The sequence below is a fragment of the Cordyceps militaris genome, assembly GCF_000225605.1.
Source record: "Cordyceps militaris CM01 unplaced genomic scaffold CCM_S00006, whole genome shotgun sequence".
Classification (NCBI taxonomy): Eukaryota; Fungi; Ascomycota; class Sordariomycetes; order Hypocreales; family Cordycipitaceae; genus Cordyceps; species Cordyceps militaris.
The window spans coordinates 2,244,081-2,271,680 of record NW_006271974.1 but is presented as its reverse complement, the minus strand read 5'-3'; the positions used below and the strand labels follow the sequence as shown (position 1 = coordinate 2,271,680).

At 55.7% G+C, this 27,600-nt stretch overlaps 8 protein-coding genes across 8 annotated transcripts; 3 read left to right on the top strand and 5 right to left on the bottom strand.

The window, feature by feature from the left end:
• Positions 1 to 128: 128 nt before the first annotated feature.
• On the top strand, positions 129 to 1,580 carry CCM_07989 (thermophilic desulfurizing enzyme family protein; the record flags this gene model as incomplete). Its single annotated transcript, XM_006673129.1, has 4 exons — positions 129 to 430; positions 485 to 958; positions 1,010 to 1,118; positions 1,167 to 1,580. 4 exons carry the CDS (start codon positions 129 to 131, stop codon positions 1,578 to 1,580), a joined length of 1,299 nt encoding a protein of 432 aa, XP_006673192.1.
• A 1,685-nt stretch (positions 1,581 to 3,265) lies between these two features.
• Positions 3,266 to 5,617, top strand: CCM_07988 (Fungal transcriptional regulatory protein; the record flags this gene model as incomplete). The annotated part of the gene is made up of 2 exons (XM_006673128.1): positions 3,266 to 3,837; positions 3,919 to 5,617. 2 exons carry the CDS (start codon positions 3,266 to 3,268, stop codon positions 5,615 to 5,617), a joined length of 2,271 nt encoding a protein of 756 aa, XP_006673191.1.
• A 213-nt stretch (positions 5,618 to 5,830) lies between these two features.
• CCM_07987 (poly polymerase 2 ADP-ribosyltransferase 2) lies at positions 5,831 to 8,261 on the bottom strand (the record flags this gene model as incomplete). The annotated part of the gene is made up of 3 exons (XM_006673127.1): positions 5,831 to 5,953; positions 6,038 to 7,330; positions 7,380 to 8,261. The coding sequence occupies 3 exons, from the start codon at positions 8,259 to 8,261 to the stop codon at positions 5,831 to 5,833; spliced, it is 2,298 nt and encodes a 765-aa protein (XP_006673190.1).
• A 2,138-nt stretch (positions 8,262 to 10,399) lies between these two features.
• On the top strand, positions 10,400 to 11,137 carry CCM_07986 (uncharacterized protein; the record flags this gene model as incomplete). The annotated part of the gene is made up of 1 exon (XM_006673126.1): positions 10,400 to 11,137. One exon carries the CDS (start codon positions 10,400 to 10,402, stop codon positions 11,135 to 11,137), a length of 738 nt encoding a protein of 245 aa, XP_006673189.1.
• A 231-nt stretch (positions 11,138 to 11,368) lies between these two features.
• CCM_07985 (uncharacterized protein) lies at positions 11,369 to 11,971 on the bottom strand (the record flags this gene model as incomplete). Its single annotated transcript, XM_006673125.1, has 1 exon — positions 11,369 to 11,971. The coding sequence occupies one exon, from the start codon at positions 11,969 to 11,971 to the stop codon at positions 11,369 to 11,371; it is 603 nt and encodes a 200-aa protein (XP_006673188.1).
• Positions 11,972 to 12,933: 962 nt separating this feature from the next.
• On the bottom strand, positions 12,934 to 14,361 carry CCM_07984 (uncharacterized protein; the record flags this gene model as incomplete). The annotated part of the gene is made up of 1 exon (XM_006673124.1): positions 12,934 to 14,361. The coding sequence occupies one exon, from the start codon at positions 14,359 to 14,361 to the stop codon at positions 12,934 to 12,936; it is 1,428 nt and encodes a 475-aa protein (XP_006673187.1).
• A 766-nt stretch (positions 14,362 to 15,127) lies between these two features.
• CCM_07983 (uncharacterized protein) lies at positions 15,128 to 21,346 on the bottom strand (the record flags this gene model as incomplete). The annotated part of the gene is made up of 5 exons (XM_006673123.1): positions 15,128 to 16,566; positions 16,654 to 20,335; positions 20,416 to 20,536; positions 20,736 to 20,890; positions 21,314 to 21,346. The coding sequence occupies 5 exons, from the start codon at positions 21,344 to 21,346 to the stop codon at positions 15,128 to 15,130; spliced, it is 5,430 nt and encodes a 1,809-aa protein (XP_006673186.1).
• Positions 21,347 to 24,218: 2,872 nt separating this feature from the next.
• CCM_07982 (bZIP transcription factor (HapX), putative) lies at positions 24,219 to 26,153 on the bottom strand (the record flags this gene model as incomplete). Its single annotated transcript, XM_006673122.1, has 1 exon — positions 24,219 to 26,153. The coding sequence occupies one exon, from the start codon at positions 26,151 to 26,153 to the stop codon at positions 24,219 to 24,221; it is 1,935 nt and encodes a 644-aa protein (XP_006673185.1).
• Between the last annotated feature and the right edge of the window lie 1,447 nt (positions 26,154 to 27,600).

Here is a 27,600-nt window from a genome sequence, read left to right as displayed (position 1 = left end):
TAGATTTTCGACTACCAACATCGATGCTACATCATTTATATAGCGTGCCGTCTCTCGAACACGCGGCGAAGAAAGTAGTCTCACCACGGACACTACATTAATATAACTTTCAATTCGCAAATTAAATCATGTCTTCCAACGCTCGTGACGCACCGGCGACGGACCCCAAGGTGTACGAAGAGTATAGCGACAAGTGGCAACAGCAGCCCACAGATACCGCCGCATGGGTACAGCGTGCCGTCGACGTTGCGACGGTACTTGCGACTGATGCCGCCGTCAGAGAGCGCGAGAACAAGTCGCCAAGGGCTGAAATCGCACTGCTCAAGCATTCGGGCCTGCTCAAGGTGCTCGGGCTGCCCAAGTATGGAGGTGGTGGCCAGCCGTGGTCGGTCGGATACAAGATCATCCAGGAAGTTGCCAAAGGCGATGGGTACTGCTAGTCTTCAGCGTTGCAGAAAAGAAAGGCTCACTAATTTTCCCACAGATCCATTGGTATGCTGCTTGGCTACCACTTGCTATGGTCAACAACAGCACGTGTCGTCGGTACGGATGAGCAGGTCGAGCGCACCGAGGAGCTCATCCTCAAGAACAACTATTTCGTCGGCGGCGCCGTGAACCCGCGCGACAGTGACCTCAAAATCTCCAGCGACGGCGAAAATATTGTCTTTAACGGATTCAAATTCTTCAATACAGGCGGTGTCATTTCGGACCTCACAGTCTTGGAAGGCGTATATGAAGACACGGCGGATCATATTTTCGCCATTGTCAAGACGGACCAGTCGGGCATCAACTTTGGTCATGACTGGGACAATGTTGGCCTGCGTCTGACAGAGTCGGGAAGCGTCAAGATTGAAAATGTCAAGGCACCGTGGACGGATGCTCTCGGGTGGGATGCTGCGGCCAAGAAGCCGGATCCGGCCGTCCTGGGCATTCCATTCGGGTCGCTGCTGCTACCAACGTGAGTTGTCTCGGGAGAAACTGATCTCGTAAGCGCTAACTGAGATTGCAGGATTCAACTGGTGTTTAGCAACTTTTACATCGGTATCGCCTGGGGCGCACTGAATACGGCGACAGCTTACACAAAGGCCTCGACTCGAGCATGGCCATTTGGCGGAGACGTAGGTTACGATGCGACATTTCAAAGTTGACTGCTAACATATCGTTAGAACAAGGAAAAGGCACAGGATGAATTTTACATTCTCTCGACGTATGGAAACTTCCTGGCGCACCTCCGTGCGGCGACGGCATTGGCGGAAAAGGCTGGAGAGCAAATCGACGCCGTTTACGACGGGACGCAGAACAGTGTCCAAGACCGTGCCAAGGTGACGGTGCAGGCTCGCGGCGAGGTTGCGGAATGGGTGGCCAGCGTCAAAGTGGTGGCAACTGATGTCGGCCTGCGTGTCACATCGGGAGTATTTGAAGTGACTGGCGCCAAGGCGACGGCTACCAAGGTCGGGCTGGACAGGTTCTGGCGGGATATTCGGACACATACGCTGCACGATCCGGTGGCTTATAAGAACAGAGAACTTGGTAGATATCAGCTGCTGCAGGAGATTCCCGAAGCGACGTGGTACACATAGAGAGGCTGCATGCTCGGGTTCATGCGAGGGGCCATGTCACAGCATTGTTAGTTGGCAGATGTCATACATGCTAGTAATACATTTGTGTCGACAGTTTGGCGTGGCGGGTTACTTGGTAGGCTGCGCGAGTGTCGAACAGTAACTAGTTTGTTTACACGGTACCCCGTGTTGGATCATGGTAAGAAAGAGATGGCTCATTACCACAACTACGATCGGTCGAGGTGGCCCGGAATGATTAGCAGCCAAACTGCAGGTCATTTGATCCAAAGGCTTGCGCTTTCCTGTTCTTGTAAGTAGTGATCGACGCGACTAGATAGGAAGAGGCCAGCAGGGTTGATGCAGTCCACGTAATAATATGTACATAGGAGAGAGCGCCAAGCGCTAGGCCTGGGCTTTGCTACGCCGATAGCGGGTCAACGGCGGAGGCCGATGGTGGAGGCTTGTTCGCTGGGGCGCAACGGTGTTGAACCGGAGGCTCGGGCTGGAAAGGCTGGGGCGTTGTCGCTAGCGAATGCTCCTTGTGCGTGTGTATCATTTTAACTAGTTATGAGTTAGTGATGGTCATGTCAACACCATGTCGGTCAGACAGGAGTCGGGTCGGAAAGGACCCGGGTGAAAAATATGCTTAAATATTGGCGTAGCGAGAAGCACAGACGACGAGGAGGGCGCATAAATTGGTGCGACGCTGTACGGGGAGGGCGGTCGACGGTGCATGTGAGACAGTGTGTCTGTAAGATTGATTGCTTGTGTGGCGATTTCCAGAATGGTGACGGTGACGGTGACGGGATGGCGACGGCGATGGTACGCAATGCGATGGAGATGTAGAGTAATTATCAAGAATAGATAGAGCCCATGTTGATGGAACAACAAGTTCGGCCTTTGTCATTTGTCATTCGCCGTTTGCAAGCAGGCCTGGCAAGGGTTGGAAAGCCGGAGTAAAGCGTGGCGGGCCGTCGGCGACATCGCAGGCACTTGCTGCACCAGCGGCCGATAGTGGCCTGTAGTTGCCTTTTCTAGCCTATTACGGCCAATTACAGTGGGCAGGGCCAAGCCAGGCACCTGACCGGCCCATCGGCTAGCCTTGGCCGCCTGATTTGGGGGCTCGTTTTACGAGTCAAAGCAGTGTACCTACAGTAAGTAGGTGTAGTATTGCTGGCTGCTCTCGCCGCTCATTGATTGCTCGCAGTCGCCACGCCACCACCAGCCAAGAAATCCAGAAAAAGGCGGATGGGAATTGGAGGGCCAAAAAAAAAAAAAAAAAAGTTGATTAAAATTCAACCAACCCACCCCACCAGGATCAAGGATCGATCGCCCGGCTCTGTCCTCCCACTCGCTCTCCTTCTCTCTCACTACTACTACTCTACTACTACCACTTTACCACTCTACTACTGCTACTACTTCCAGCCATTGTGCCCGCATTCTCCCACAAACGCTCATTGTCCCCCTTTTACCAGAGACATCATCTTTTCAATCCATCAGTTCCTACCACTGCCTCGCCACTCTGGACTCTATTTCCGAACCTGTCCGCCATCCCTTTTTGCTTCTTTCCGCAACTCGGACAGACGCAAGCTCACAACCCCCGACATTCCGACACTGCACCACAGTGGCGCTCCCGACTTCCCCAAAAAACCGCCCGACGGTCCGTCTGGCTGCTCGCTGCTACTCCATGAGACACACCACCGAGGATGAACGTTGCCACGCCTCTCTCCCCGCCTAACACGCTGGATGCCCGGAGCCATGCAAGGTCCGCGTCCGAGGCCGCCGTCGACCCCGCGCCGTTGCAGCCCATCGCCGGTGCCTTCACCGCTGCTGCCCCCGCGACGCCCCTGGACCGTCGGCCAAAGAAGTCGTCCTCCACTTGCGCGACCTGCCGCCATCGCAAGGTTCGATGCAACGGCGCTCGTCCCATGTGCTCCAATTGCCAACGCCTCGGCTTCCCCTGCTCCTACGACGAGGCCGACGCTGATGCATGGCAAATCGCCCTACCACGTCGCCGCGTCAAGCAGGCCTGTCTTACCTGCCACAGCCGCAAGGCAAGGTGCTCCGGCCACCTACCCAGCTGTGAGCGATGCTCCTCGCTCGGTCTAGACTGCGTCTATCGTCCCACCAAGCGCATCAGGACGCCATCTCATCCCCACGGCAGTATTAGGAGCCCCGCCACTCGCTCCATAGACAGTGACAGCTACGATGCCCGCGATGACAGCGATCGTGCCATGAGTGACCCGGTCAGCACACCCGCCTCCTACGGCCATGACGGGTAAGTCGATATCCTTACCAGTAGAAGATGCCATACGTAGAAATTGTCCGCGTCAAGTCAAAAATGCTAACGAAAAAAAAGTCCCTCGCCAGACGAGTCCTTTGACTCCTTAATCCGGCGAACCTTTGAAAAGTTCTTTCATCATATCCATCACATCCCCGTGTTCTCCTTCCTGCACCGCGCCTCTCTGATGGAGCAGTACTATGCTGGAAAAGTAGACAAGGCCCTCCTTCTCGCCCTCATCGGCATTACCTCGTGTCTTACTAGCATGGGCCCCGGCATACGTGAATATGGTGACGGATGCATAGACGAGGCAGAGTCGCTCATCTTTGCCGACTACACAATCCCCTCGACCATCAAAGTGCAAGCGCTAGTCCTCATCATTAAGCACCGTATACTCTGCAGCAAATTTCCCAGCGCCTTTATGCTCTTCAGCCTCGCCTCCCGCTTCGCCGCTGCTCTCCGCCTCAATCATCACAGCCCCAATCTCTGCTTCCTCGCCCAGGAGTCGCGCCGCCGCCTCATGTGGTCGCTCTACTGCATTGATTCTGGGATATCGGGCGGCTTTGCCGAGTATTCGCTTTGGCGCGCTGACCGTATCTATGTTGGCCTGCCGTGCAATGAGCGTAACTTTGAGTTTGACCTCTCAAAGCCCACCGAAAAGCTGGTCCCCGACCCCGACGACCCGAACCAACCCCGGTCCGAAGACATTGGCAGCTTAGCTCTCAATGTCCGCATTTTGCACATTCGGCAAAAGATTATCGAATTCACAAAGACCGCACTCATCGGCCGCAACATCAATGCCGCCGAGTTGCAGAGCCGGGTCATTGGCCTGCACCAGGAACTGGAGGACTTTGCTTTCCGCATGCCCGCCTCATTTCAGTTTTCGGAAAACTCTATGCGTCTGCGTGCGTACTCGCCTCGAATATGTGCCTTTGTCATGATCCACATATACTGGCGCCAGTGTTACAGCGATCTCTACCGTCTAGCTATGACGGGCTTTCGCGATGCACTGCCGCTGGAGACGCTCGAGTCACTGGACCAGAGCTTTCTCGACCACTGCCAGCGCCAGTGTGTAGAACACTCCATCGCCATGACCGACATCTTCCAGTGCATGGAGAAGCTCCATGCTCGGCCCATTGCCGATCTCGACCTGGCCATTTGCGCATTCCAGTGCGCCCGCACATTGCACTACGCCTACCGCCTCGATGCCGTCAAATTTGGCCTCGCGGCGGAAAGCGTGCTTGAACAGTCCAAGGCGTGCCTCAAGGTCATACAACAGTGCTGTCGCGGGCCGGCCGCGGCCGGCGTGCAGGCCGACCTCGAGCGCCTGATCAATGGAGGCCTCGGCGCCGCCGACACGTCGTCGCCCGTCCTCGAAGCGCAGAATAGTACACGCGGGCGCACCGCCTTTCCGCAACACCCGGTTCTCAGGAATATTCGCGTAGGCGACGAGCCGTCTGTGATCCACACCCCTGCGCGCCTGAGCAACGGCTCAGGAGCGCGACCCGACGTGTACAGTCCCAATATGGCCATGCTGTCGCCGACGATGCTGCCGGACGCTTGGAAGCCTTTTGAGTCGAGCATGGGTGCCAACGACGAGGAAGATGCCACGGGGCTGACATCGACGGAGCTGAATAATGCGTACGAAGGTGCCCTAGAAGGCCTGGGACTGGCCAACGGGCTGGACCATGCGATGGGTGTCATGGACCTGAGTACCATGTGGGCGCCCAACTCTGAATGGATGGCGCCGGAATTCGCCAATGGCGCGGGCGTATAATTTTCCTTTTCTAGCTTTTATACGAATTGCGAATGACGAGAGACGGCTAAAGCAAGCGATGTTCTTTTACAACTATTATCATACCATGTCGAAAACAGCAGATGGATGGCGTCCATTCATCCAATATCAACTGACAAAAAACTCAATTTTCCTAAAATGCAAGCGCTGTGACCATGACGAAGCAAGCGTCGCTCCAAAACATGACTGTACAGCTTACATTTTGACGCGAAAGAGGTAGCGAAGCTGAACCTGGTCAGTGTCGTAGCAAATGTACTCGTTGTAGTAGAGCGAGGCGTTTTGGATGTTCGTGTTTTGGGCGGGTTTGCTCGGATCGGGCTGCAAGTTGTTAGCGTCACGTCCCATTTACATTCGATATAAGCCCACGCTCGAGCGAAGAGAGGACCCAAAAAAAAAACATACCATTGTGATGCCCTTGAGGCTCCTGTGGACGGCGCCAGCGTCTATCCACTGGGGCGGCGCAAAGGTACCCTGTCCCTTTGTGCTGAACTTGCCGGCGTTGCGCGCCTCCTCATCTGCGGTGTAGGACGAGTGGACGAGCTCGAGCATGGGGTTGCCGAGCTCGGCCTCGCAGAGGAGCAGCAGACCCTCACCTTTGGACATACTGGGCACGCAGTAGCCGGCCGACTTGGACGACATGTCGGCGAGGTAGATGCCCTTGCCAAACATGTAGCCGGAGACGGGGGCCTCGGGAGGCGCGATGCGCAGGCCCTGGCTGAGGATGCCGCCGAAATTGGTGGAGCGCGAGCCGTGCCATAGAAGGCGCTTGTCCGAGGGGATGCTAGCAAAGCTGGACGCGGCGAAGCGTTGCTTCTCGCCGCGGCGCTCGATGCGGAAAATGTCGACGACTTGGTAGTTGTAGTTGTGGGTGCTGCCGACGGTGCCGCAGAGGTACTGCTCGAGCGTCTTGAACTCTTTGGTGGTGCGCTTGAGGGCCGTCATTTCTTCCATGGCAAGGCCCTGGAACTTGCGGTCGAGGTGATGTACGGGGTCCGTCGCGGCAGCCTTGCGGTCGGCCTTCATAAGGTCGGCCGCAATCTTCATGTCGGAAAGAGACTCCAGCAGCTCGACCTCCCGCTTCAGACGGCGCGGGTCCGAGATGACGGGTGGCCGCTGACGGCCGAAATCATGCGGGATGAGAGAGTAGTAGGTGTTGGACAGGTACTCGATGGCGTTGGGAAGTGGTAAGCTCCAGCGGGAGGCAGCAAGCGAGCTGTCGTCAAAGAGGTCCGAGAGGGATTTGAGCTGCTCAAAGCCGCGCAGGATGGTGGTTTTGCTGAGTTTTCCGAGGGGCAGCTTGTTGGCGTCGTAGTTGAGCTCAGCGAGCGTGGCCTGCATAAAACCATTGTTGAATATCATCTCCATTAGTGCCTTGGTCGGCTCATCGAGCGTGCAGTCAGGCTCGGGCTCTTCTTTCATAACGGTTTTCGTGTCACCGGCCGCACTACCGTTGCCGTCGTCCTCGTGGTCCGAGTCCGGCTCGTAACTGCGCTCCACAAACGCGTACTTTCCCGGGCGCGGGGGGTTGCTGCGATCATCCCATCGCAGGCCCGACTTGTCCTTGAACTTTTTCTCAAAGTTGGTCAGAGCGCTCGAGAGTTCGCCGTTGCCGAGAGAGGCGCTGGCGCCGGGCTCACCGACGCGGCCCCAGCGAGTCCAGGTAGAAAACTTGCCCGCCTTTGCGTCGTGTAGCAGCTGGAAACGTTAGCGGTGACTGGTCGGTTGGCGGAGAAGCAGAGCTTACCTGGATAATATAAAACTTGTTATTGTTATTGCTGGCATTGGTTTGGTTGAGCGATGCGTCGTAGATGACACCAGAGTCGGGATCAAGGTATACTTGAAAGCCGGGGAGGGAGCAGAAGCTGTCAACGGGAATGACGAGTCCCTGCTTGGCGATCTGGCCTTGTTCTTCTTTGGCGCCATTGGCGCCATTGGCGTCCTCCTCTTGCAGTTGCTTGGCGGATTCATCGTCCTTGTCAGCATCCTTCATCTCCTGGTCTTCCTCCTCGAAGGGTGCTTTCGCCTTGCCCCTTGCGGATCGAGCCTTTTTTGGCTTGGGCTCTGCTGCTTGTGGCTCGTCTACGTCGTCGTCGTTGGCAGCGACATCATTCGAGTTGGAGACGGCAATGGGACGCTTCTTGTCTGCGCCATTTGTCTGGCTAATAGTTTGTGCCGCGAGAAACTCTCGGCGGGCATCTTTGAGCTTTTCCTCCTCTTCAATGACTTGGGACCAGGTGTGCTTTTCGACGTCAACGAGGGTCTGCGTGCGGTCGCACTCTGTGACCCATGCAGCTCGCACAATGGGAAGGTCCTTGTCCTTGGCGTTTCGGACCTTGGTGGCATTTTTAAGGTAGTCTTCCCTGGTGGAAACGACGTGTGTGACGGCATTGACAACGCGATTCTCTTGGACAGCGCCGAGGTCGCCGAGGAGGTACTCAATACCATGGGGCCCGTAGTCGCTCACATTGACGTGACCGCTGACGGCGATTCGGAGGCCTTCGAGAGGACGATGGACCGCGCCGTAAGGCGTGGCATCGGGGATGGTGGATGAGGTTGTGGTGGTGCCGTTTGCCGCACCGTTCATGGGGGCTGGATCCTCAGTGGCCTTCTTCTTCGCCCGAGGCATGTTAAGGGAAAGGCTAATTGGTCTGAAGTGGAAGAGAAATGATGAGGCAAGGTAAAGTGTACACAAAATTTGGAAGAATGCGATGCAGGACGAGGCTGAAGTTGCGCGGATGGACGCGGGTTTTTATTCTTGTTGCTCAGTAACTACTGGCAGTGCACGGATGGAGGAGGCCAGGCAGGCAGCGAGCAGGGAGCAGGGAGCAGGGAAAGCAGGAGAGCGGCTGTTATGCGCAATTAATTAGGCACACAAGGCTGAGATCGCTAAATTGCTGTAACTAACTGGATTCGCTCATCAGGGGCCTCTGCTGCCTAGCCCGACCCGCTTGTTGTCGGCTTGGCCCAGCCGCGTGAAATGTCAATAATCAATAATCGTGCCTTGTGCACCGCAATCATCCACAGCTGAATTCTAGGCAGCAGACGCGCCAGATCGTCATGGATTATGGATTATCCAGAGGCTGCACACCAACCCGACGCGTGCTCACGTGGGTCAATAGCCTCAAAGTGCGCTTGCACTTCATTACTAGGCACTTATTCTTGATGGTGAGCCTCTCCTGTTCCAACTACCGCGCAGCGACCTGTCCGCCATGTTGATTTGTCGGCCTTCTTAATTTACTCTGTGCTGTGCTGGTAACGTTACTTTCCATTTGTCGACATCTGTCTGTATCTCTCACTTGCCGTACTCGTAGCTGCGCCGCGTCTACCCGCCCACACACTTGCCACCTGGCAACCTGTTTGTACGTATTGCTGAACCTTCAACGGTCTACCAGCACCATCTGAGCCCTTGCGAGACATATTATTCTGCGTGTTCTTAGATGGTAATGCACGATGCTGAGATTGCCAAATTTCTTGATTCTTCCCTATCAAGCTCCCTGCACTTACGTTCTGCCTCGGCTAGATATATTGATATACTCGTCACTGTCAGCTTTATCGAATCCTCCACCCCGCAGCGGCTTGTCCCACCATCCACCCATCATCAAACGCTCCTACCCATCTTGACTTCTCCCATCCTCATCCTACACTTCAATACCTCGCGTTGGTATAAATCATGACGAACTTTCCCTCTATCGAACCGCGTCGCAAGCAATGGGCACCTAGAGTTCGCACAGGCTGCCGTACCTGCCGGTTCGTCTACCAAAAGCTGCATCCTCGCCCAACCTCCGCCAACTTTCGCCCGTTTCCTTGTCTCTAATTACTGCCTGCAGCACGCGCCGGATCAAATGCGATGAGACTCAACCTGACTGCAGAAGATGCGTGAGCAGTGGGCGCACTTGTCAATACTCACTCGTATGGCGTCCTCCGGGAGACGGCCAACCTTGCCGCCAGCAAACAGTCCTCAGTACCGCACCGTTTCGACAAGCGCCGCTTCCGGATGCAGACATCATGGAAGCTGTGCGTTATTGTCAGTTCTCTTCCCGCCTGCCCCCCCCCCGCCTCGGCACGCTGTACTAAATAGTTTGCCATGACCGTCAGACCTTCGAGTCTTGGTCCCTCGCTATCAGGCATGGAGTCTCACCGACATGCACGGGCTGGAAGCCCACAGCGTGACCCTACGATCTCGACATACTTTTGCCACGGCTTTGCTCGGAGAGGGCACCCGCGCCCTATACCAGGAACATGGTGTCGTCGGCCGACGCGATGCTCTACCTGCCATAGAACATACTTTCATCATGTCTATGCTCGCAGATCGCATCCGCGCCATCTGCCGAGAAAATGGTGTCTTGCCGCAACGCGACGCCTTGCCCGGAATTGAACCCCTCTGGCATAGCTTCCAAGTCTACATGACTTACACCCTCGCTGCATTGAATAGCGAGCTCGCTGATCGCTTTTTGATACGTTCTTCACTCTATCAAATAGCTTCCCTCATGTTCACAGGGGTAAGCCACCCACGCACCCATCCTGCTCCTGCGCTCACTGCAACTCTCCCATTCAGTTCCACATCCCTGATCTGCCATGGCGATCCCACATCCGAGGTTTCTTTGCCCTTGTCCGGCACCATGGAGGCTTTCAAGCTGTTGTTGACTCGATTCCCCAAGCCATATTTCTTTTTCACAGTGTTGCCATGTGAGCGCCCACCCATTTTCCCACAGTACGCTTAACGACTGACATGGGACGCCACCACCGAAAAACAGCGCCGTCACCATGGCCAACGCGACTAGCCCTGCCACCGACCAGATAGCACAGGCTAAGGAATGGACTGAAACGCAATACTCACAAGCCTACGACTACTCGCTTAGTGATATCCTACCATGCCCCACGGCCCTCTTCCTCTGTGTAGGTCGCATCACCAATCTTCGCGTGGCTGTAGCAAACGGTGTGTCGCCTGCTGCCCTGCTGGTCTCTGCGGAGCGCACTTCGGAAAAGTTGAACCTGTTTGATCCCGCCTGCTGGACCAAGGCCTTTAGTACCGTGCCCGAGCCTCGCAAGGTGAGGACTGTCTACGACACGGCATTCAAACTCGCCACTATACTATATGCCTTGCTCTCGCTCCCAACTGAGTTATCGCAGCCTTTTGCCAAGATGGGGCAAAAGCCAAATCCAGAACGAAAAGAGAAGAGCAAACAGCAACAAGTCAGTGAGGTTAACCAAGCACGTCTCCACTACCGCAAACTTCTCTTTGGCATCGTTGTACTTGGCAAGCGCCGCGCCAGTCTGGTCCATGGCTGCCTGTGCTGGCCGCTTGCCGTGCTCGGCATCGCATACCATGATGGACCAGCGGAAACCAAGGCGGCCATCTTGACCGTCGCCGACGAGCTGCGCAGGGTGCCCGTCGGCAGCAGCGGCCCAAGCAATATCTTGTTCACACTTTCTCGTTTTTGGGCTTCGGGGAAAACGCGCTGGGACGAATGCTTTGATACACCGGTACACGTCTTGCTTTGACACAACGGTGCCTTGATACCACTGTGATTTTCTTACTTTACTTGACAAACCCACCAAGGACGACATGAATCGCAACAGGATTGGTTGTATTAACTGCGTGTACTTCTTAATACATTTGACACCTCAAGTGCCCATTTTGCCCATCCTTTTCCCACCGTTGCTACCCTGCTAGAGGGAGTTGGTGTCTCTGCCCTGCCTGCCAGGGGAATAATACGAGGCGACACGCACGTATCAAGCAAAGTCCTGCCAGCTCGTGCCCTTTGGCTTTGGCTTGGTGGTGGTGGTGGCCGGCGCGGAGATCGATGTCTGCAAGGTGACGGGCGTCTTCACAATCTTGGTCCGGGACGCCAGAGACACCTTTTCCAGCTCTGGCTCCATCTTGGCCAGAGTCATGGTTTCGGTGGTGGTGGCGGTGACAGTGACGGTGGTGGTGGGGCTGTCGCTGCTGCTGCTGCTGCTGGTGGGCTTATGCTTCCAAACCCAGTCGGAAAGCGTGGTCAACGACTCAGTGGCAGAAGTCTGGGTCTGGATCTTGCCCTTGGTCTTGGTCTTGTGCTTGGTCTTGTTCTTGCCCTTGGTCTTGGTCTTGGTCTTGGTGACGGTGGTGGTGGCAGTGGCAGTGTCAGTGGCAGTAGCAGTAGCAGTAGCAGTAGCAGTGGCAGTGGCAGTGGCAGTGGCCGTGGCCGTGGCCGTGGTGGTGATGGTGCTGCTGGTATCAATGCCATTGTCAATGTTAATGGATTTGAGCTGCTGCGCGGCCGGCTCGGGAATATTGCGGGCCGAGGCGGCCGAGGCGGCGACCACGACGGCGGCTACAAGAACAGAAGTCTGCATCTTGAACAGGGTGTAGTCTGGCGTACATGATCAGTGTTGAGTTTTTTCTTATTCCGTCTAGTTTCCATCCAAGGATAGACAGGTGCCGCAATGTAGAGGATCAGTGTTACTCACAAGTTTTGTGTGTGTGTGTGTGTTGGTTGCAAGTCAACGAAGTCTGGTGTGTTCTGGGGAGAAAGAAGGAAGAGCAGGAAAGACCTGGCAGGGGGAAAAGGGAGTCTTTATATACCAGAGGAAATCAACATATTTCTGCATATTACTTTTTAAGTTCCGTGGCGAGACCGGCTTACACAGTAGCGCGGCTCGGGCTCACATGGCACACACACACTACCAGCCATTGCTTAACGCGCCTAGCGCTCGTGAATTTTTTGTTAGCGCAATCATTAGTTTGCACACATTTCCTTATTCCCCTCGTCTTTGGGCGGGAGGCAAGAAATACCTCGCTGAATAGCTACACTGTAACAAGAGACTTGGCGAGAAACAAAGAAAAAGGAGTTTGCTGGGGAGTAAAAACATCTCGGCCGTCATGGCCAACTCTGTTCCACATTCGGCTTACACCCTCATCGCCAACAAGTCCCATGTTTGTTTTTTTTCTTTTTTGTTTTCTTTTTTTACCTACATCATACATCACCCATGTGGGTGTGCTAGGCAGGACCCTGGCGGCGGCGGGCGACTAAAAGAAAGCGCAACATAATCAGCCCTATCTCCTCGGCCCCATTCCCAGCCCCGCTCTCCGCAACGCGAACAACTATCGGTAACAAGGCCAACTAACTATCAATAGTTGCAAACGGATAACAAATAGATCGTATCAAGGTTTTCTAATGACTAATGGTTGACGCATAGACATGGGAAAAGGTGTGTGTAGTCTGACGCTAGCCCTCCGCCATGGGCCGAGTCCCATGACAGCTCCGGTGGCAACTGGGTATAGGACTGTTGATATCGTCTTGAATGTTGTTGTCATCTTAATCATCGTCGCTACTGTCTTCGTTGTCCTGACTGTCCTCATCCTGCACAATGCGTGTAATCTCCGCGCTCTCCAGCGTCTCCCGTGCAAAGGCCCGCCAGTCGGAGCCTATGTACTCGACCTCACCCCCGCCGTCCCTAAACCGTGCGGTGACAGGCCTCGACCGGATGACCTGCACATCGTCGAACGTTTGGCGTCCGACCTTGAGCCGGCGCAGCTTGTCGAGCCCGCCCAGGCCGCGCAGTTCTTGCCAGAGTCCCCGCCACGCGACGAGCTCCTGCTCATCGTCCACGCACAGCGTCACCTCCCAGAGGGCAAGGTCCTCGAGCGTCGGCGCAAACTTGCGGAGCAGCCGCACAAGCAGCGGCGGCTGCACGTAAATCCTGCCGAGGCTGAAACGGGTGAGCTGCGGAAAGCCGACAGGCGGCGGGCCGGCCTGAATAATGGCCGTCTCCTCAGAATTCGTGACACCGGCAGGCGGCGGCGCGGCCGAGCCGGCGTCGAGGCTGAGCCATTCGAGGAACCGTGCAAACACGACCGTGTTCCCGCCTTGGCCGTTGAAGCGGAAATCGCGGAGATTAGGCACGTACGAGAGAAAGGTGCGCAGGTCAAAACTCCAGGTTTCCGCATCGAAGGAGTCGACGTTGGGCCGCGCGCGGTAGTTGTCGCCAATAACGAGGTGTAGCTTGGTCAGTTTTGCCAGCACCGGCCGCACCGTGGGTACCAGATACTCTGGGATGTAGAACGTGCCGCGCCATGGCACGCCATGCCGGCGCAGCAGCAGCTCGATCCCTCCCACATTGGCATCCGCCGCGGCCAGCGCCTGCAGCGTCTTAATGAGCACCCTGTAGCTGGCAAACTCATCGTCCCTCAGCGCCATCGCATTCGACAGAAGTGTACCCGTCTGCTGCCGAAATGTGGCATCTCCGTAGCTCCTCCACGTCGCACCATGGCCGTCCCTCGACCTTCGCGAGGAATTGGTATCCCGCAGCACCACGTCTTCCAGATTCACCAGCCCCCGCAGCGCCTCGGCCAGCAGCACCACATCCTGGCCGGTGGCGGAGAGGATCCAGTTCTCGGCGTGCAGCCGATTGTGGCGGTGCGTATGCGCCGTCGAGCGCTGCGTTTGGCACATGCTCGCGTGAGAGACAGTCTCGAGTCCAATGTGCAGGAAGCGCAGGTGCGGCGCCATCCGGCTGCGCGACACTGCAACGAGCGCTTTCAGGCTGAACTCGGTCAGGTTGAACTGCTTGTGAAGGAAGAATTCGCGCGCGAAACTGTGGAAGAGGCTGCTCTCAACGTGCCGACAGCTCAAGCGTAGGTTGCCCAGCTCGATGGTCGTCAGATGATGGCTGACGCGGAGCAGCAGCTCGAGCGGAAGCCTTAGGAGAGGACTTCCATGGGTATACGCAGTGGACTCGTCCATGATGGATGATGCTGAAGGGGAATGAACGCTGGGTTTCGAGTTTCGATCCGTTTGTGTTGATCCAAGTGTTGGAGCCTTGTGGAAGCAGCCACCAAGTGACCGATGCCTCTAATTGGTCGAGAGCCGGATCCGGACCCACTTCTCCAGGCAGACAACAGCCTTCAAGGAGCAATAAAGACGTGCACGCATCCTGTGTGAATCAGTATTATTAAAAATCCCTAGGCCTGTCCTTTTGATGTCTTCTTTTTACTTATTATTATATTATTTTTCATATTTTGTAACATTCACGTCGTTTTGGACGCCATGGTAGGGACAAATTTTTAGAGCCTACTATATACAGAAACGGCTTATGAATAGTCGTGTCAATGGATAGCGGCGACGGCGATCAAAAGAGGTTATCGTAGGTTTCACGGGTTCCACAGTTTATTGTGATTCCTACTCTACTATCAGGCTTTCATCTCACTGATGCTAGGCAGCAGCTATTGTTGCAATGCCGATACCCTGTCACCAGCTTTATCCCATTATTCACGCCTGCCATACACTACACTACCGACAAAACGCCCTTGTTCAAAAACACAGTCTATATATCCAATCTATACCCAAATCGCCATGCATGTAAAATATGCGCAATCATAAAGGATGAGCCAACAATACAGGGCACGAAATGTCCAGATATTATACCCAGGTAATCTCAGCATGCCCAGATCCAACATGTCCCGGTTCAAAAATACGCCAAAAACTCCCAAAATCAACAACACCACTGGACTCATCCCCGTACCATGAATTCATTTTGTCGCAAAAAGCTCGTCGCAAGCTCGTCGCCGCCTCGCTCCGCCGCCTCCATCCAGTGCACGGCTACGCACATCAACCCCGGGTCGTTTCTCACGTCGCTGTCCTTGCCCGTTGTCTGCGGGCCGCCGCCTAGTGCCGCCGCGCCGGCACCACCCCCACTCTGCCCCCCCACGCCGCTGCTGCGCTTCTCGTTGCGCTTGTACTTGTCCATCACGACCTGCTTAAAGACTTCGCGCGGCTTCGACAGAGGCAGTGTGATGCGTTCCACAAACTCGGGGTTGGACAGATAAAACAGGGCGAGCTCGCGCTGCGCCGTCGGGTAGCCCTCACGAGCCGTAATGGCCCACATCCGGCCTACGTCTTTGAGCTTATACGTCGACGACGGTGGCGGCGGGGTGCCTGTGCACGACTGCACGGGTGCGCCTCCCGCGTTCGTGTCGATGGCGGAGCCTCGTGTCTGTGTATGTGCTGCAAACACTTCGTCTGCCATTTCCACCATGGTCCGGCACACCTCCGACTTGAGCTTCAGCGCCGCCAATCCTACATCCCAAAAAGCCTTACTTTTGTCCGGTCGATCAAGCACGGCCGGTGAGACGAAGGCTGAAATCAGCTGCAGGTCACGGTACAGCTGTTTTGGCCGCATCGACGGGTCCTTGAACAGCTTCATCAGCTCCGGAATAATGGCGTCGGTTCCAGACGTCCCACGAGACCCGCCACTGGCGGCGTACAGGTTGTAATTGCCCGTCTGTTGCATCCGCTTTTCTTGGACTGAGTCAATGGCTCCATCTAGGGTTGTGCGTCGAGGCGCCATGTCCCTGGTCTCCTGACTGGTCGCCATCTCCGGTCTCCATCTTGACTTTTTGCGTACCGAGGCTGGCATCGACGCCGCCAAGAGATGCTCAAGTTCCTTCAACGCCTGTAGCTTAGCGTAGGGATTCGGATGCACCGAAAACATGGTTAACAGGCGTCGGTAGGCATTTCTGAATGGAAATTCTGCGTCCTGGTCTCTCGGCTTCCCAGGCTGAGTATCTTCCAGCTGGGTGAGAAAGCTCGACGTGCTTGGACTCGAGGAACTATCCACCCCATCTAGCCGCTCCAGTGCGCTCTCCCCAGCACCACGGAGGTTGCCAAAGCTTTTCTTCTTCTCAATGACCCTAGGTTTTGTCGAACTGCGGCTTGGCTTCTCCTTCAGCGCACTCTTTCGTTGGGCGTGCTGCTCCAGCGCCTCCTTGCGGTCGATACATTCCTGCCCCAGCTGCGCCACCCACATGTCTGTTTCGGATCCTTTGGATAGGAGCTGGCTACCCAGGTCAGACAACAGCAGGCTTGTCAGGGATTGTCTGAGCTCTGTGAGAAACCTGGCCCGATCTCCATCAGCAACGTGCTGGTACACCGTTTCGGTAGACGACGTTGCTGTAGCTGGCCGGCCAGTGGAAACACTGCTATGCGATGCCTGCGCTGCGTGATGCGGGGAGCCGGTAAAAGTCGTCGAGAGATTACTTAAGCTGGTAGTGGGAGAGTAGGCGCGGCCGGAGGCAGGAGATCTGGGCGGCTGAAATGGCGACCAGAAAGTGTGGACCGAATCCGATGATTGAACAGGCGAGTATCGGTCAAAGCTGTCATGGCCATCAAGTACCTCGGACAGCGACGCGGCATGTCTTGCAAACCCATGCCGAACAGATTCCAGGGATGTGTTTTGTGAGCTAACGGTCCGCAGATCTCTTCCAAAGGTCGAGGGTCGCAGCGAAGAAAATGTTTGCCGTCGCTCATTTTCGCTCATGATGCTAGCTGTGTCATCGCTTGACCACCCATGGTCTCTCTCCCGCATCTTCATCCGATCGTACATTGCCTTGTCCCGTTTGTAGAGCTCGCTGGACCACAGCACTGGGGCCTCTCTAATTGTTTCTCCAACCAGTTTTCCCACGCATCTTTCTACCTCGCAGCAGAAACGGTGTATCCTCTCTTCTCCCTGGCAAAAGTTTTCGATCCCATATCGTTTGAGCCAAGCCGATGTCAAATCTGCTTGCTCGTCACTCAATTTGTTGGGTCCGCCTTGGTCAGGCAAGGCTGCAATCATGTCCAACACTTGAGACTCAGCCTTGTTAATGTATGAGCTGCTCTTGCCCGACCGCGAGGTTGGCGAGCGCCAGCGACTTGTGGTGCCCATGGCACGAAGTGCTTGGCAAATGTCACGGCTGTGTTCGTACTCCTTGGAGTTGCGAACATCAGCAATGTACCACATCTTATCGCGAATCGCCCTCGTCTGCCGCATCATGAGATCAATCTGACACTCTAGACGCTCCTGACTCTGCTTAAGCCAGACCAGCCAGGCTTCGTATTCTTCAATAGCAATGGCCGACTTGCTGATATAGTCTCGTGGTTCACGGGAAAATATGTTGATGAGCGCCGCATATCCATTGCGTCGCAGAGATTCCGAGCTTAGGCTGCGAAGCTGATTCAGTGTCCTCCAGTACATATGTGACGACACAAAGTCGGCCTGCGCTTTGGACTGAGACCACGCTGCTTTAAGCATTGTGAGGAGCGGGGCCTCTTTTTCGGGCTCGGCGGAATGGATCACAGGCCGAGGCGATGTGTGCGGCGAGTGTGATCGGCGTATTGAAACACCACCAGTTGGCTCCGGAGCAAGCTTCTCTCGCCTAGCGGTGCGTTTCGGCATAGGCTTTTTCAGCCTAGACGGACGATTGGAAATTTCAACATCGCTGGCCTCTGCTTCCAGATCTCGAGGAATTTCGTATTCTTCCACCAGCTTAAGGACTGCATCACGCAGTTGGTAGTAGCCCTTGTCTAGCTCGGATGTTGATGCAGTTTCGTTATCGTAGTCGCTACTCGACGAATTGCGCTCATCGTGTTCTTCATCAGCGTCGTAGCTGAGACTCGTCTCTAGCTTCTTGCCATCGGACGACACAAAAAGCACCACCCAACGTTCTGCGCAAGGGTGGCTAGCGCCACGAACGAGGTCTGAACCGAGAGTTCGGCTTAGTTCGTGAAGCGCAAGTCGAAGCGGATAGCCGCCGTCCTCGTATTTGTTGAGCTTGCGCTGTAGATCTGGTTCTGTGATGGTGGGCGAGTCTCGCACTGAAGTAGTCTTGGCGGAGCCATCAGCATGGTCGTCGCGAGAGGCAGCCTCGCTAAAAACAGAGGATACACTAGTGCTAATTACCGATGCAGTCTCAAAGCTGTTTCTCGGGTTGGAAAAGGCCACAGGTGTGGACGCAGAGGAAAGGCCTGATATGGAGGCAGAGCCAGATTTGAACGTGCTCGAGGCGGACGATAGTGGACGGCGTTCCGGATACAGGGCATTCACCAAGCAGGACAGGTCCGCCGGACACAGGACTAGATAGGGGTGAACTTCTACCGTTTCGCGAAGAGATGTTATCGACTTGGCAGGCAAGAGACGAGAAGCAGGGGGTTTGTACTCGGAGTTTTGGAATCTAGCCAGAATGCTCTCGATGTGGACCTGGATATGGCGCGGAATATCAGCTGTCTTGGCGGCAGTAGACTTGTTTCCGCTCCAGAGACCGGAAACGTATTCGTGTGCCTTCATGGCAACCTTTTTCAGAATCTTTTCCCTGGCATAGGGGGTGATGTGGTGCTCGGTAAGCATTCCGTGTGACTCTGGATAGACAATGACGCCGAGGAAGAAGACAAAAAAGAGACATCTCCAGACAAGCCATTTGGATGTGTTGTCGAGATACTTACTGTCCAACTTCTTCAGGACGGCGTTGCCAAGTTCAAGCAGGCCATCCGGGATTCCAGTATTGTCCGGGTCATCCACGATCTCAAAGAGCTGGTCCACGGCATTCTCGTAAAACTCGCGGGAAGCAATTTCGTCGGCCTGGGTCCAATCGGAGAGATTGAAGCGGGTGCCATGTTGGTCTTCGGCCCTTTCGAGGAGAAAGGCGCCGTCAGACAGGATCTTCATGAGGTACCATTCCATGTTGGATTTTCCGGACCACTCGCGCATCATGGTCCAGCAGTTGAGTACGCAGATCAAGAAGTGCTCACTTGAGGACTTGGGCTCCGATATGAGTTTGGCCAGGACCGAGGCCCAGACCTCCAAGCGTTTTCGGTCCTCGCTGCTGTCAGGGCCTGCCGAGTTAGCAAAGCAAGTGTGAATGAGGATGGAAAGTGGGTCGTGGCGCTGAAAGGACATGAAGCGCTCGACGTCGCCGACGGCGTGGCGGTTGCTGGGGTAGTTCCGGGCATAGGAGCGGTTGGTGGAAGAAAGGACAGACTCGACTGGTTCGAGGCCGCGATGGGGGGTAAGAAAGACGTTGAGCTCCGAGCTGGAGAGGGAAGATATCCTAGCGGGCAAGTAATCCGGGTTATTCCGGATCTCGGAGAGGAACTCAAGGAAACAGTCTCTAGCTGAGACAGAAATGTCGTCGAAAAAGGTGGCCGCGGGGCGTGGAGGGGCTTCGTCATTGGAAGGGGGCGAAATAGTGTCGACGCTTTCGGAGGAGCCAAGGATGGGGGAGGACTGGGATTCCAGGTCAGGTTCGAGAAGGGCAAATCTCCTCAGTTCGTCGCAGCTCTTTCTGACGTCCTGTACGGCATTGTACAGGGCGGCAAAGTTGTCCTTTTCGTCCTTGCGGAAGCTGTCGACCAAGTTGCGGTGGGCAATGTGACCGCAGCGCGTCAGGCGGGCGCCGAGCGCGGTGCTGATGAGGGTCCTCTCCAGACGAACACGGGTGATATTCCTCTTGCGGGCTTGGTACCTGGACAGTCGGGTCAAGTGGGCTAGCTCCTGGAGGGTGGTGGTGTCCCTGGGCACGGGCAAGTTGTGGTTGGTGTAGAGGGCGACATTATCGATGAGGGGCCGGGGTTTGCGAGCGGCTAACCTCTCCCCATGGATGGTATGGGACCTCATGGGGAGCTCCTGGGACGGACGAACAGACGCGGGTGGCAGGGCAGAGGCCGTGGTGTCGGTCAGCAAAGGCTTTGCGGCCTGGGGACCGTCCTGGAGACGGATGGGCCGCAAAGTATCGTCATTCCTGCGGGAAGGCCTGGCATCAAGGGTCCGGGAGCTAGAGGTAGGCCTGGGACTGGGGGAGCGGTGCCGGACGGGTCGGTGCGGCTTGGTCGAGAGGTCTATCGACGGCGGTGGCGCGTTGGCTGGCGCAGCGGAAGCGAGTTGGGGAGCTGTAGCAACGTCAGTAGGCTTGCACGAACAAAGTATACAACGGGTTTTGGGTCAGGCTCTGGAGCAACGTTCAGCCGCGGCTTGTTGCGAAGACGTACGGGGCGTGGATTGCGTACGGACTGGCGAAGAGAGGGAGCGCTGCATGGACATGATACTGGTCCCATGAGAGGTGAAGCTATTCGGGCGCCAGGCAGCTCGAGCAGTAGCTTCACCAGGAAGCTACCAACGGGCTAGCAGGGCGAGCAAATGAGCGAGAGAAAATCCGAAAGCGAGGTGAAGATGGAGAGCGATGAGTGCAGGTGGGAGAAGAATAGGGCGAGGATGGCGCAAAGGGGGGGATATCTGTTTGCCTGGGAGAGACGAGAAGCTGTCGTGCGACGATGGAGGGTGGTGGCAGTGGCGGGCGACGACAAGCGACAAGGCGGTGCGGAGCCCCAAGTCCAGCGGGTGCGTGTGCAGTGTGCAGCTTGCAGCGTGCGTTGGCCAGCCGTAGCGGTGGCGGGCCGGCAGGCCAAAAAGCTGGCAGGGCGGGTAGAGGTAAGAGTGGTAGCGTCGGTAGTACGACAGGTACCTCTAGGCCTAGGCGAGATGTGCTAGTACTTGCAGGTACTTGGAGGGAGTTCCTTGGAGGGGCGGTTCAGAAGTGGGGGTGGAGAACGGTCCAGGGTAACGTCGTAGGTACTGCGGTACGCAAGTATGTAGGTACCCGGCATGAGGCAAGATGGGGGCAAGGCGTTGATGGAGATGGAAGAGGTGGAAGAAAGTCAAGAAAGGGATGGGAATAGGGACAGATTACACGATACGAGGTCACCAAAAAGGCAGAAAAATACGAGGCCACACTGTGACGGGGACGTGTGACGAATGGGCTGTAATAAGCACCGAACAGCACAGCAGATGCGCTGTACCGCAGTGCTAAGAGGCGGGTCTACAGTGGGTGTACTGCCGGTAGAGGTACATTAGTCGCTGCAGGCAGGGTCAGCCAGAGTCGCTGCACACGATGAACGAGCAGGCTGGGGTGAGCCAACGCATGCAGGAGGGGTGTCTGGTGTCTGGTGTCTGTTTCTTTCTCTCCTTTTCAGGAATTTATTGCTCACATGATTTCTGTACATTTCTTCCCCCATTCTTCACTTTTTATCTAGACGTGTCAGGTACGTCAAGGAAGTGCCGGAGCGTACATGCCACTACTGTAGGTGTAGGCACTGGGGTGTGCAGCAAGTACACGAAAATGAAATGCACTACAAAGTGCTGCACAGAGAGATGGCCGAGGGAAAGACCAAGATAATACTACACACGGCTGGATGCATACATATAGCTCTATATCGCATCAGATGCTCGAGTCACGCCGTCCACCTGTGAAAGTTATACTGATGGATGGTGTACCGTGGGTGTTAGTCAGCGATGGAACTTCAACGACCACCACGCCCCCATTTGCGCACTGCCATTTCGCTCGTCTGTGGCAAAACACATCCCAACCGACCCAGCCACCTAAAGAAGCAAACTCTTAGCATTTCTTCCAAATTCCTCTCTTGTCGCCTATTCAAAGCTCTATTGGTGGGCATCGCCAGCTGGCATGGATGGTCTGCGCTCCAAAGCGAGCCGGCCACGGACGCTAAGGCCGTCTGGAAGGGAGGGGCGACGCCTGCCAGCGCACCGCCCATCAGCTGCCAGTAGACGAACAAGAAATATCAACACAGGAGGGGGGGGGTGTGGCGCTGGAAGGAAGAAACGGAGGGTGTGTGTGCCTGTCACTGACCAGAAGAAAAAAAGCCACTTTGTTTTGCGTCTTTCGTACCTGTTGATAGATTGAATGGCGCGGTATCTAACGAGGACGGGCGGGAAAGGCGAGGTTGAGAGGGCGTCTCTCGGTCGCTGCAGGACATTGCTGACGAGCCCCTCCAAAACAACGACGATCAGCACGACACTCGCTGAACAATGATTATCACCAGGGGGGGGGCGGGATAATCTAAAGAGGGTAGGTAGGACAAACTACTTTGTTCCCACGTTTCAACAAGTTGAGTTTCGCTTCCCAGGTTGGCGGGCTGAACCACGCTGGCCATAGCTTTTCTTAACCTAACTAGTAGTGTATTTTGTCAAATCCGTCCATCTGCGCAAGTGCATCGAGACAAGAGCCACCGCGCGGGTTAGCGAAGGAAGAGAGACAATATGTTGCTGCGGCTCTCGTGACAGCATGGGAAAAAGATGGCCTACGGAGAATGGGTAACGCCCACCCCCTCTCAGTTCCGCCGTCACAAGACACTCTCCGCCTTCTTGTCGATGCAGGTAATGCCACCGCGCCCAGGCACAAGGCGGATCAGCAGACCACGATGGCAGCAAAGCAGACTACTTTGGTTTCGCCATTGAAACGTCTGTTAGAAAAGGGCAAGGTAAAAAAAAAAAAAAGTACCGCAGCACCCCGGCCAGGGAACCACGATTCTCTCCATCTTACTATTAGTTGTGAAGCCCAACCCAAACAAAGAACAAGATTGGAATGAAATGGCTAAAGAAGATGATGGGAAAAGCAATATTCTTTTTTTTTTTCCTTTTCAAAACAAAGTAAAAAGAAAACACATCATCCATCGACGTGTTCAAGGGCCCACGGCCTGCGCGCCATGAAGGGAGAGTAGTGCGTTGCTGAGCTGGCACTGCATCAACCGTGCATATATACCTATATACATCCGTCCATACGGATACGCACCGAACTTGACAGATGTACCAGTCGCTTCAGATGGTTAGTTGGCCTTTTTTTTTTTTTTCCCTTCCTCTTTGCAACGGTTTGACATCGTCTTCTCTGGCGCGCCCGTCGTTGGGCCAATCTGCATGCTCTCCGCCACCCACCCCCCCCATCCATCCATCATCCATCACGCACACCACAACACACAACACACACACTTGCCAACGCACCACGAAACAGCCCTTATTTCGTTGTCGCGCCTTGGCCAACCAAAATACCTCCTTCTGTGTCTTGTTGTTTCTATTTTTTTTCCTGTTTCCTCCATCCTGTATTGAAACCTCCTTGATTCAAGCTACCCACGTCAAGGACCAATCACCTTGTCCAATGCCTACCGCAGCTCATCAAGCATCATGCACATCACATCAACCCAAAAGCTTGCGTGAAATACCAGTAAACTTGGGGATAACTATATTTCTCATTCAATCATAAGAAAAAAAACAGCATCATTATCCCCTGCCACACACCAACCTGCGGTCAGACGAGACCTGCAGCCACTTGTTGTCGGTGTAGGCCAAACAAACCCGCCCACAGGCTTGCCTACCGCCATCTCATCGCTGCTCCGCTCGCTTCGGTCGCACACCGACGATGCGCCGCAGCCTGTTTTTCATGTCCCGTAACAAACTATTACCTCCCCAAAAAAGAAACCATTGTGTAAAACGGCACGACGCCTCAAACCGCTCTCTCTTGTGAGACCCCTGTACCGCTTTTCTGGGCGCTGCTCCGTTCCGTCTAACCCCAGCTCGTCCCGACCGCCTGGGACAGTCTTGTCCACCCGGCTGTCCTTGGCTGGCCGCCCGGCATGTCACAGTCGTGACCGACACCGACTTTAACATGTCCTGTCACGCTCTGATTTCCTGTATCGCTTTCCAGATTTTAAACCTAAATTATGACGTCTTCATGCTCGTAGTTATCATCATTAGGGCAGATATGTTACTAATATTCACACTCAGCCCAGTGCTCCGAGATTGATCATTGACCATTGTCATGATAAAATGACGAAATCCTCCTAAAACGCCTCGAGTACGTATGACTCTGTAAAGAGATAAACAAAATGAAAAACAAAGTAAACCCTTCCGTATACCCTAAGTTTTGTCGGTTCACGTTACTATACACACGCAACACCAGTGACAAGGTGTAAAAAAAAAGGCAAGATACAACACAGAGTGTGCTTTAGCACTCCCGTCCAAAGCGGATATCAAACTCCTTGAGCACACTCATGATACTGGCCGCCTCCACCTCAATCGCGTTCCGTCCCCTCGAGCTCTGTCTCGAGGTCGACGTCCGCGATGTCGCTTTGAGCTTGGGCAGCCACGAGTTGATATCATCGGCCGCTTCGGAAAAGTTGCGATGGCTGGCCAGCGTCTGGTACGCCTCGGCGCAGCTTAGTCCCAAGCTCGGCAGGCTCGGCAGCGTGATGCGCTCCTCGTCCTTCTTGCTGGCCGCCGCGCTCGTATTGGCCGGCTTGGACTTGCAGCAGCCGCCGCCGGCACCCTTGCCCCCGCAGCACCCGCCCTGCTCCTTGCCAAACTTGGCATTCATGAGCCGGCAGAAGAGGCCCGACTTGGGATCGGCCTGGCACTGCGCGCAGGTACCGGGCGCCCCGGCACCACAGCCCACGGGCTTTGCAGCCTGCCCAATCTTGGGCTTTCTGGGCGGCAGCTTGACGGCACCGTCAGCCGTCATCTCCATGATGAATGGCTGCGGCGCCGCCACGTCCGTCTCTGACGGCGGCGGCGTCTGCACCTGGCGGGGGATGTTGGGCTGTGATTCGGGCGGTGTCATGGCTGGCGTGGCCATGGCGGCATCTGCGCAGGCACAATACGTGCCGTCCTTGCAGAAGCCGCAGCTTTCCTTGAAGGAGATGCCGTCCACTGATGACGACGGCATCATCATCATATCAGACGGCGGGGGGTCTGCGTCTAGGGATGCCACTATTTGGGACTGCCGGCGGGCAAAGGCCGTGGTAAAATCCATCTCCTGATCGGCGCGCGACTCCTGACGCATCCTCTTGCCGGCAGCGCCATGATTGGAGGGCGACGACGGCCGCTTTAGCTCATTGGTTGGGGGCTTGGAGGGGCTCAGCTCCTCGAGACACTGGCATGAGGTTCCGAACCCGCACTTGCCACAGCCCGACGTGGCCGTAGCGAGGACTTCTTCAGCGCAGGCACATCGACCGTCTGTCGTGCAACCGCCGCACGTCATATCCGTGTCCGCCAACGGTGCTGCGTTTTGCGAGTCCATGGAGTCAGGTGGCGTGATGATTTGTGAAATGGAAAAATCCCGGCTAGTCTCTGGACGAGGCAGCCTGTTGTTACTGGACATGCTCTGGCGATGCTGCTGCTGCATGCTGTGATGGCGGTGATGCTGCTCATGGGGCGATGGGGCGCTGTTGACGCGCTCGCTCCGAAAGACGTGCTCACTTTGCCGACGACGTAGTGTTTCGGCTTCCGTCTCGACTCTAATTCTGTCCTGTCGCTCTCTATCGAGCATATTCTCAAGGAGCATGCATCGCGAGCGGAACGACTGCACGTCGAGCTCGAGGCTGTGAACCTTGTCTTTGAGGTCCGACTCCTTCTTGTCCCAGTCTAGCTTGTACTGGTCCAGCTGTTCCTCGAGCTCGCCCACGCGGGCGGCACGACGCTCGCGGAAGGCCCTCTGTGCAGCACGGTTCTGTGCCTTGCGCTTGGTGGGCGGGGTGTCGGTGGCGGGCTTGCGGCCGGGCTTGGGACGCGGCGGGATGACCCATTCCTTGGAGGTCATGGAGATTTTGGGCCCCTCCATGGGGTGGGCGGGCGCGATGACGGCGGCCATGGTCATCTTATCCGGGGCCGGGGGCACCGAGACGGAGAGTCTGGGAAGCGGCACCGGCTCCGGCTTGGGCTGCTTGGTGGCGGCCGGGGTGGCAGCAGCGGTGACGGCGACGGGCTTGTTGGGCTGGGTGGGCAGCGGCGCCCGCTGGTGGTGGTGCTTGGCGGCCGGGGGTGCGCAGGCGAGCGGCGCAGGACCAGCGGCGGATGATCGGGCCCTGGCGGTAGATGGGCGCGAGGTTGGCAACGGGACGGGCGAGGTCAGTGTCGTTGGTGAAGATGTGGTGGTGCTGGCCATGATTTTCGTGGCGGGCCTGCGGACTCGGTCGGATGTTTGCGGGCGGGCAGGTGATTTGTGGGGCGCCTGGCTCGGATGTCCGAGAGGGCCAGTGAGTGTTGTGGCAGTGGGTGGGAGGCGGGGAGAGAGCGCGACCGCTACTGCAGCCTTGCAGCGCCGAACGGGGGCTGAAGTAATTTCAAAAAAAAGTGTAGGAGAGGCAGAAACAGGAAAGCCGATGCTGGCAATGTCCTGGATCTCGGAAGCTCGGTCGTTGTCGTGTCGCGCGGGGACAAAGATTCGTGGGCGTCTCGGTCGCGTGGGCTGGCGGCCAATTGCAGGCAGTGGAAATGGCTTGGGGTTGAGAAAATTGCCTCTGGCTGTAGTGGTTGCGTGTTTTGAGTATTTTTTTATCGGTTGCTCGCAGTGCTGACTCGAATTTCAATCTGTTGCTGTTTTTTCTCTCGCTTCGTGTGTTTTGTGTGCCGCTCCTTATCAGATGGACGCTCGCAGGATGGCAAAAAGAAGGCAAACGCAAACGTGATGGGGTGTGCAGAATGTGTGTTCCGAAGAAAAAATCCAAAAAGTGCGGGACAGCCCTTCTTTTGAGCAGAATGGCGCGGTTTGCTGGGGCAGCCCAGAGAGGTCCGATGGTAGGAGGCGGCGACGACAAGGTGGGAGGAAGAGGTGGTGGGCCAGATGCGATTGATAAGATGCTGATTGATAAAATTTCTCACACAGTCGGCCAGCCTGCCTGCCAGCCTGCGTGAAAAAACAAGACAAGACGGCCACCCACGGCCACCCACTCTTCCATCCGTCCATCTATTGGTAGAGCGCAGTACTGCCCGCTTTCCTAACACAATATCTCCACAAATTTTACCCAACATGAATTCAAATGGCTGAGCCCTTTGGCCCTGTATCCGCATCTTTAATAAACTAGCAACTGATGGCGCACACGCTTGCGACACTCGGTTCTTCACAAGCCGACAACCATTTCACCCAACCTGACACTACGTACCCTGACCGACATGTAAACGTCCACCTGGTCTCTCTCGCAATCATGCATCGCGCGCTGTCCATGACACCTTCATCTCATCTCGCCCCAGGCCAAGACCGCACCACCACTGCACCAACCCTGGCAACCTGGCAAGCCCTAACTTCAATTCGCGCGTCGGCTCAGCACGGAGTCATGTCCTTGGCACGAGACCCCTCATTCATCCCGAACCTAGCCAGCCACGCTCTATCCAGCAAGTACTGCCGCTCCTCCTTCTCCACATCATGCATCCAGCCGAGGGGCCGACCTAGTCACGTCTGGCATGGCAAAGCACTTGGAATTGCCGTTCCCCAAACTCTCCGCTCGGCGGTCCATGTCTTTATTGGCCAAGAGGACATTCCATGACCCGCCCGAGTGTCTCGTCCTGGATCCGAACGCCAACTTTCAAGGCAATCTGAACGTCTGTTACCCTAC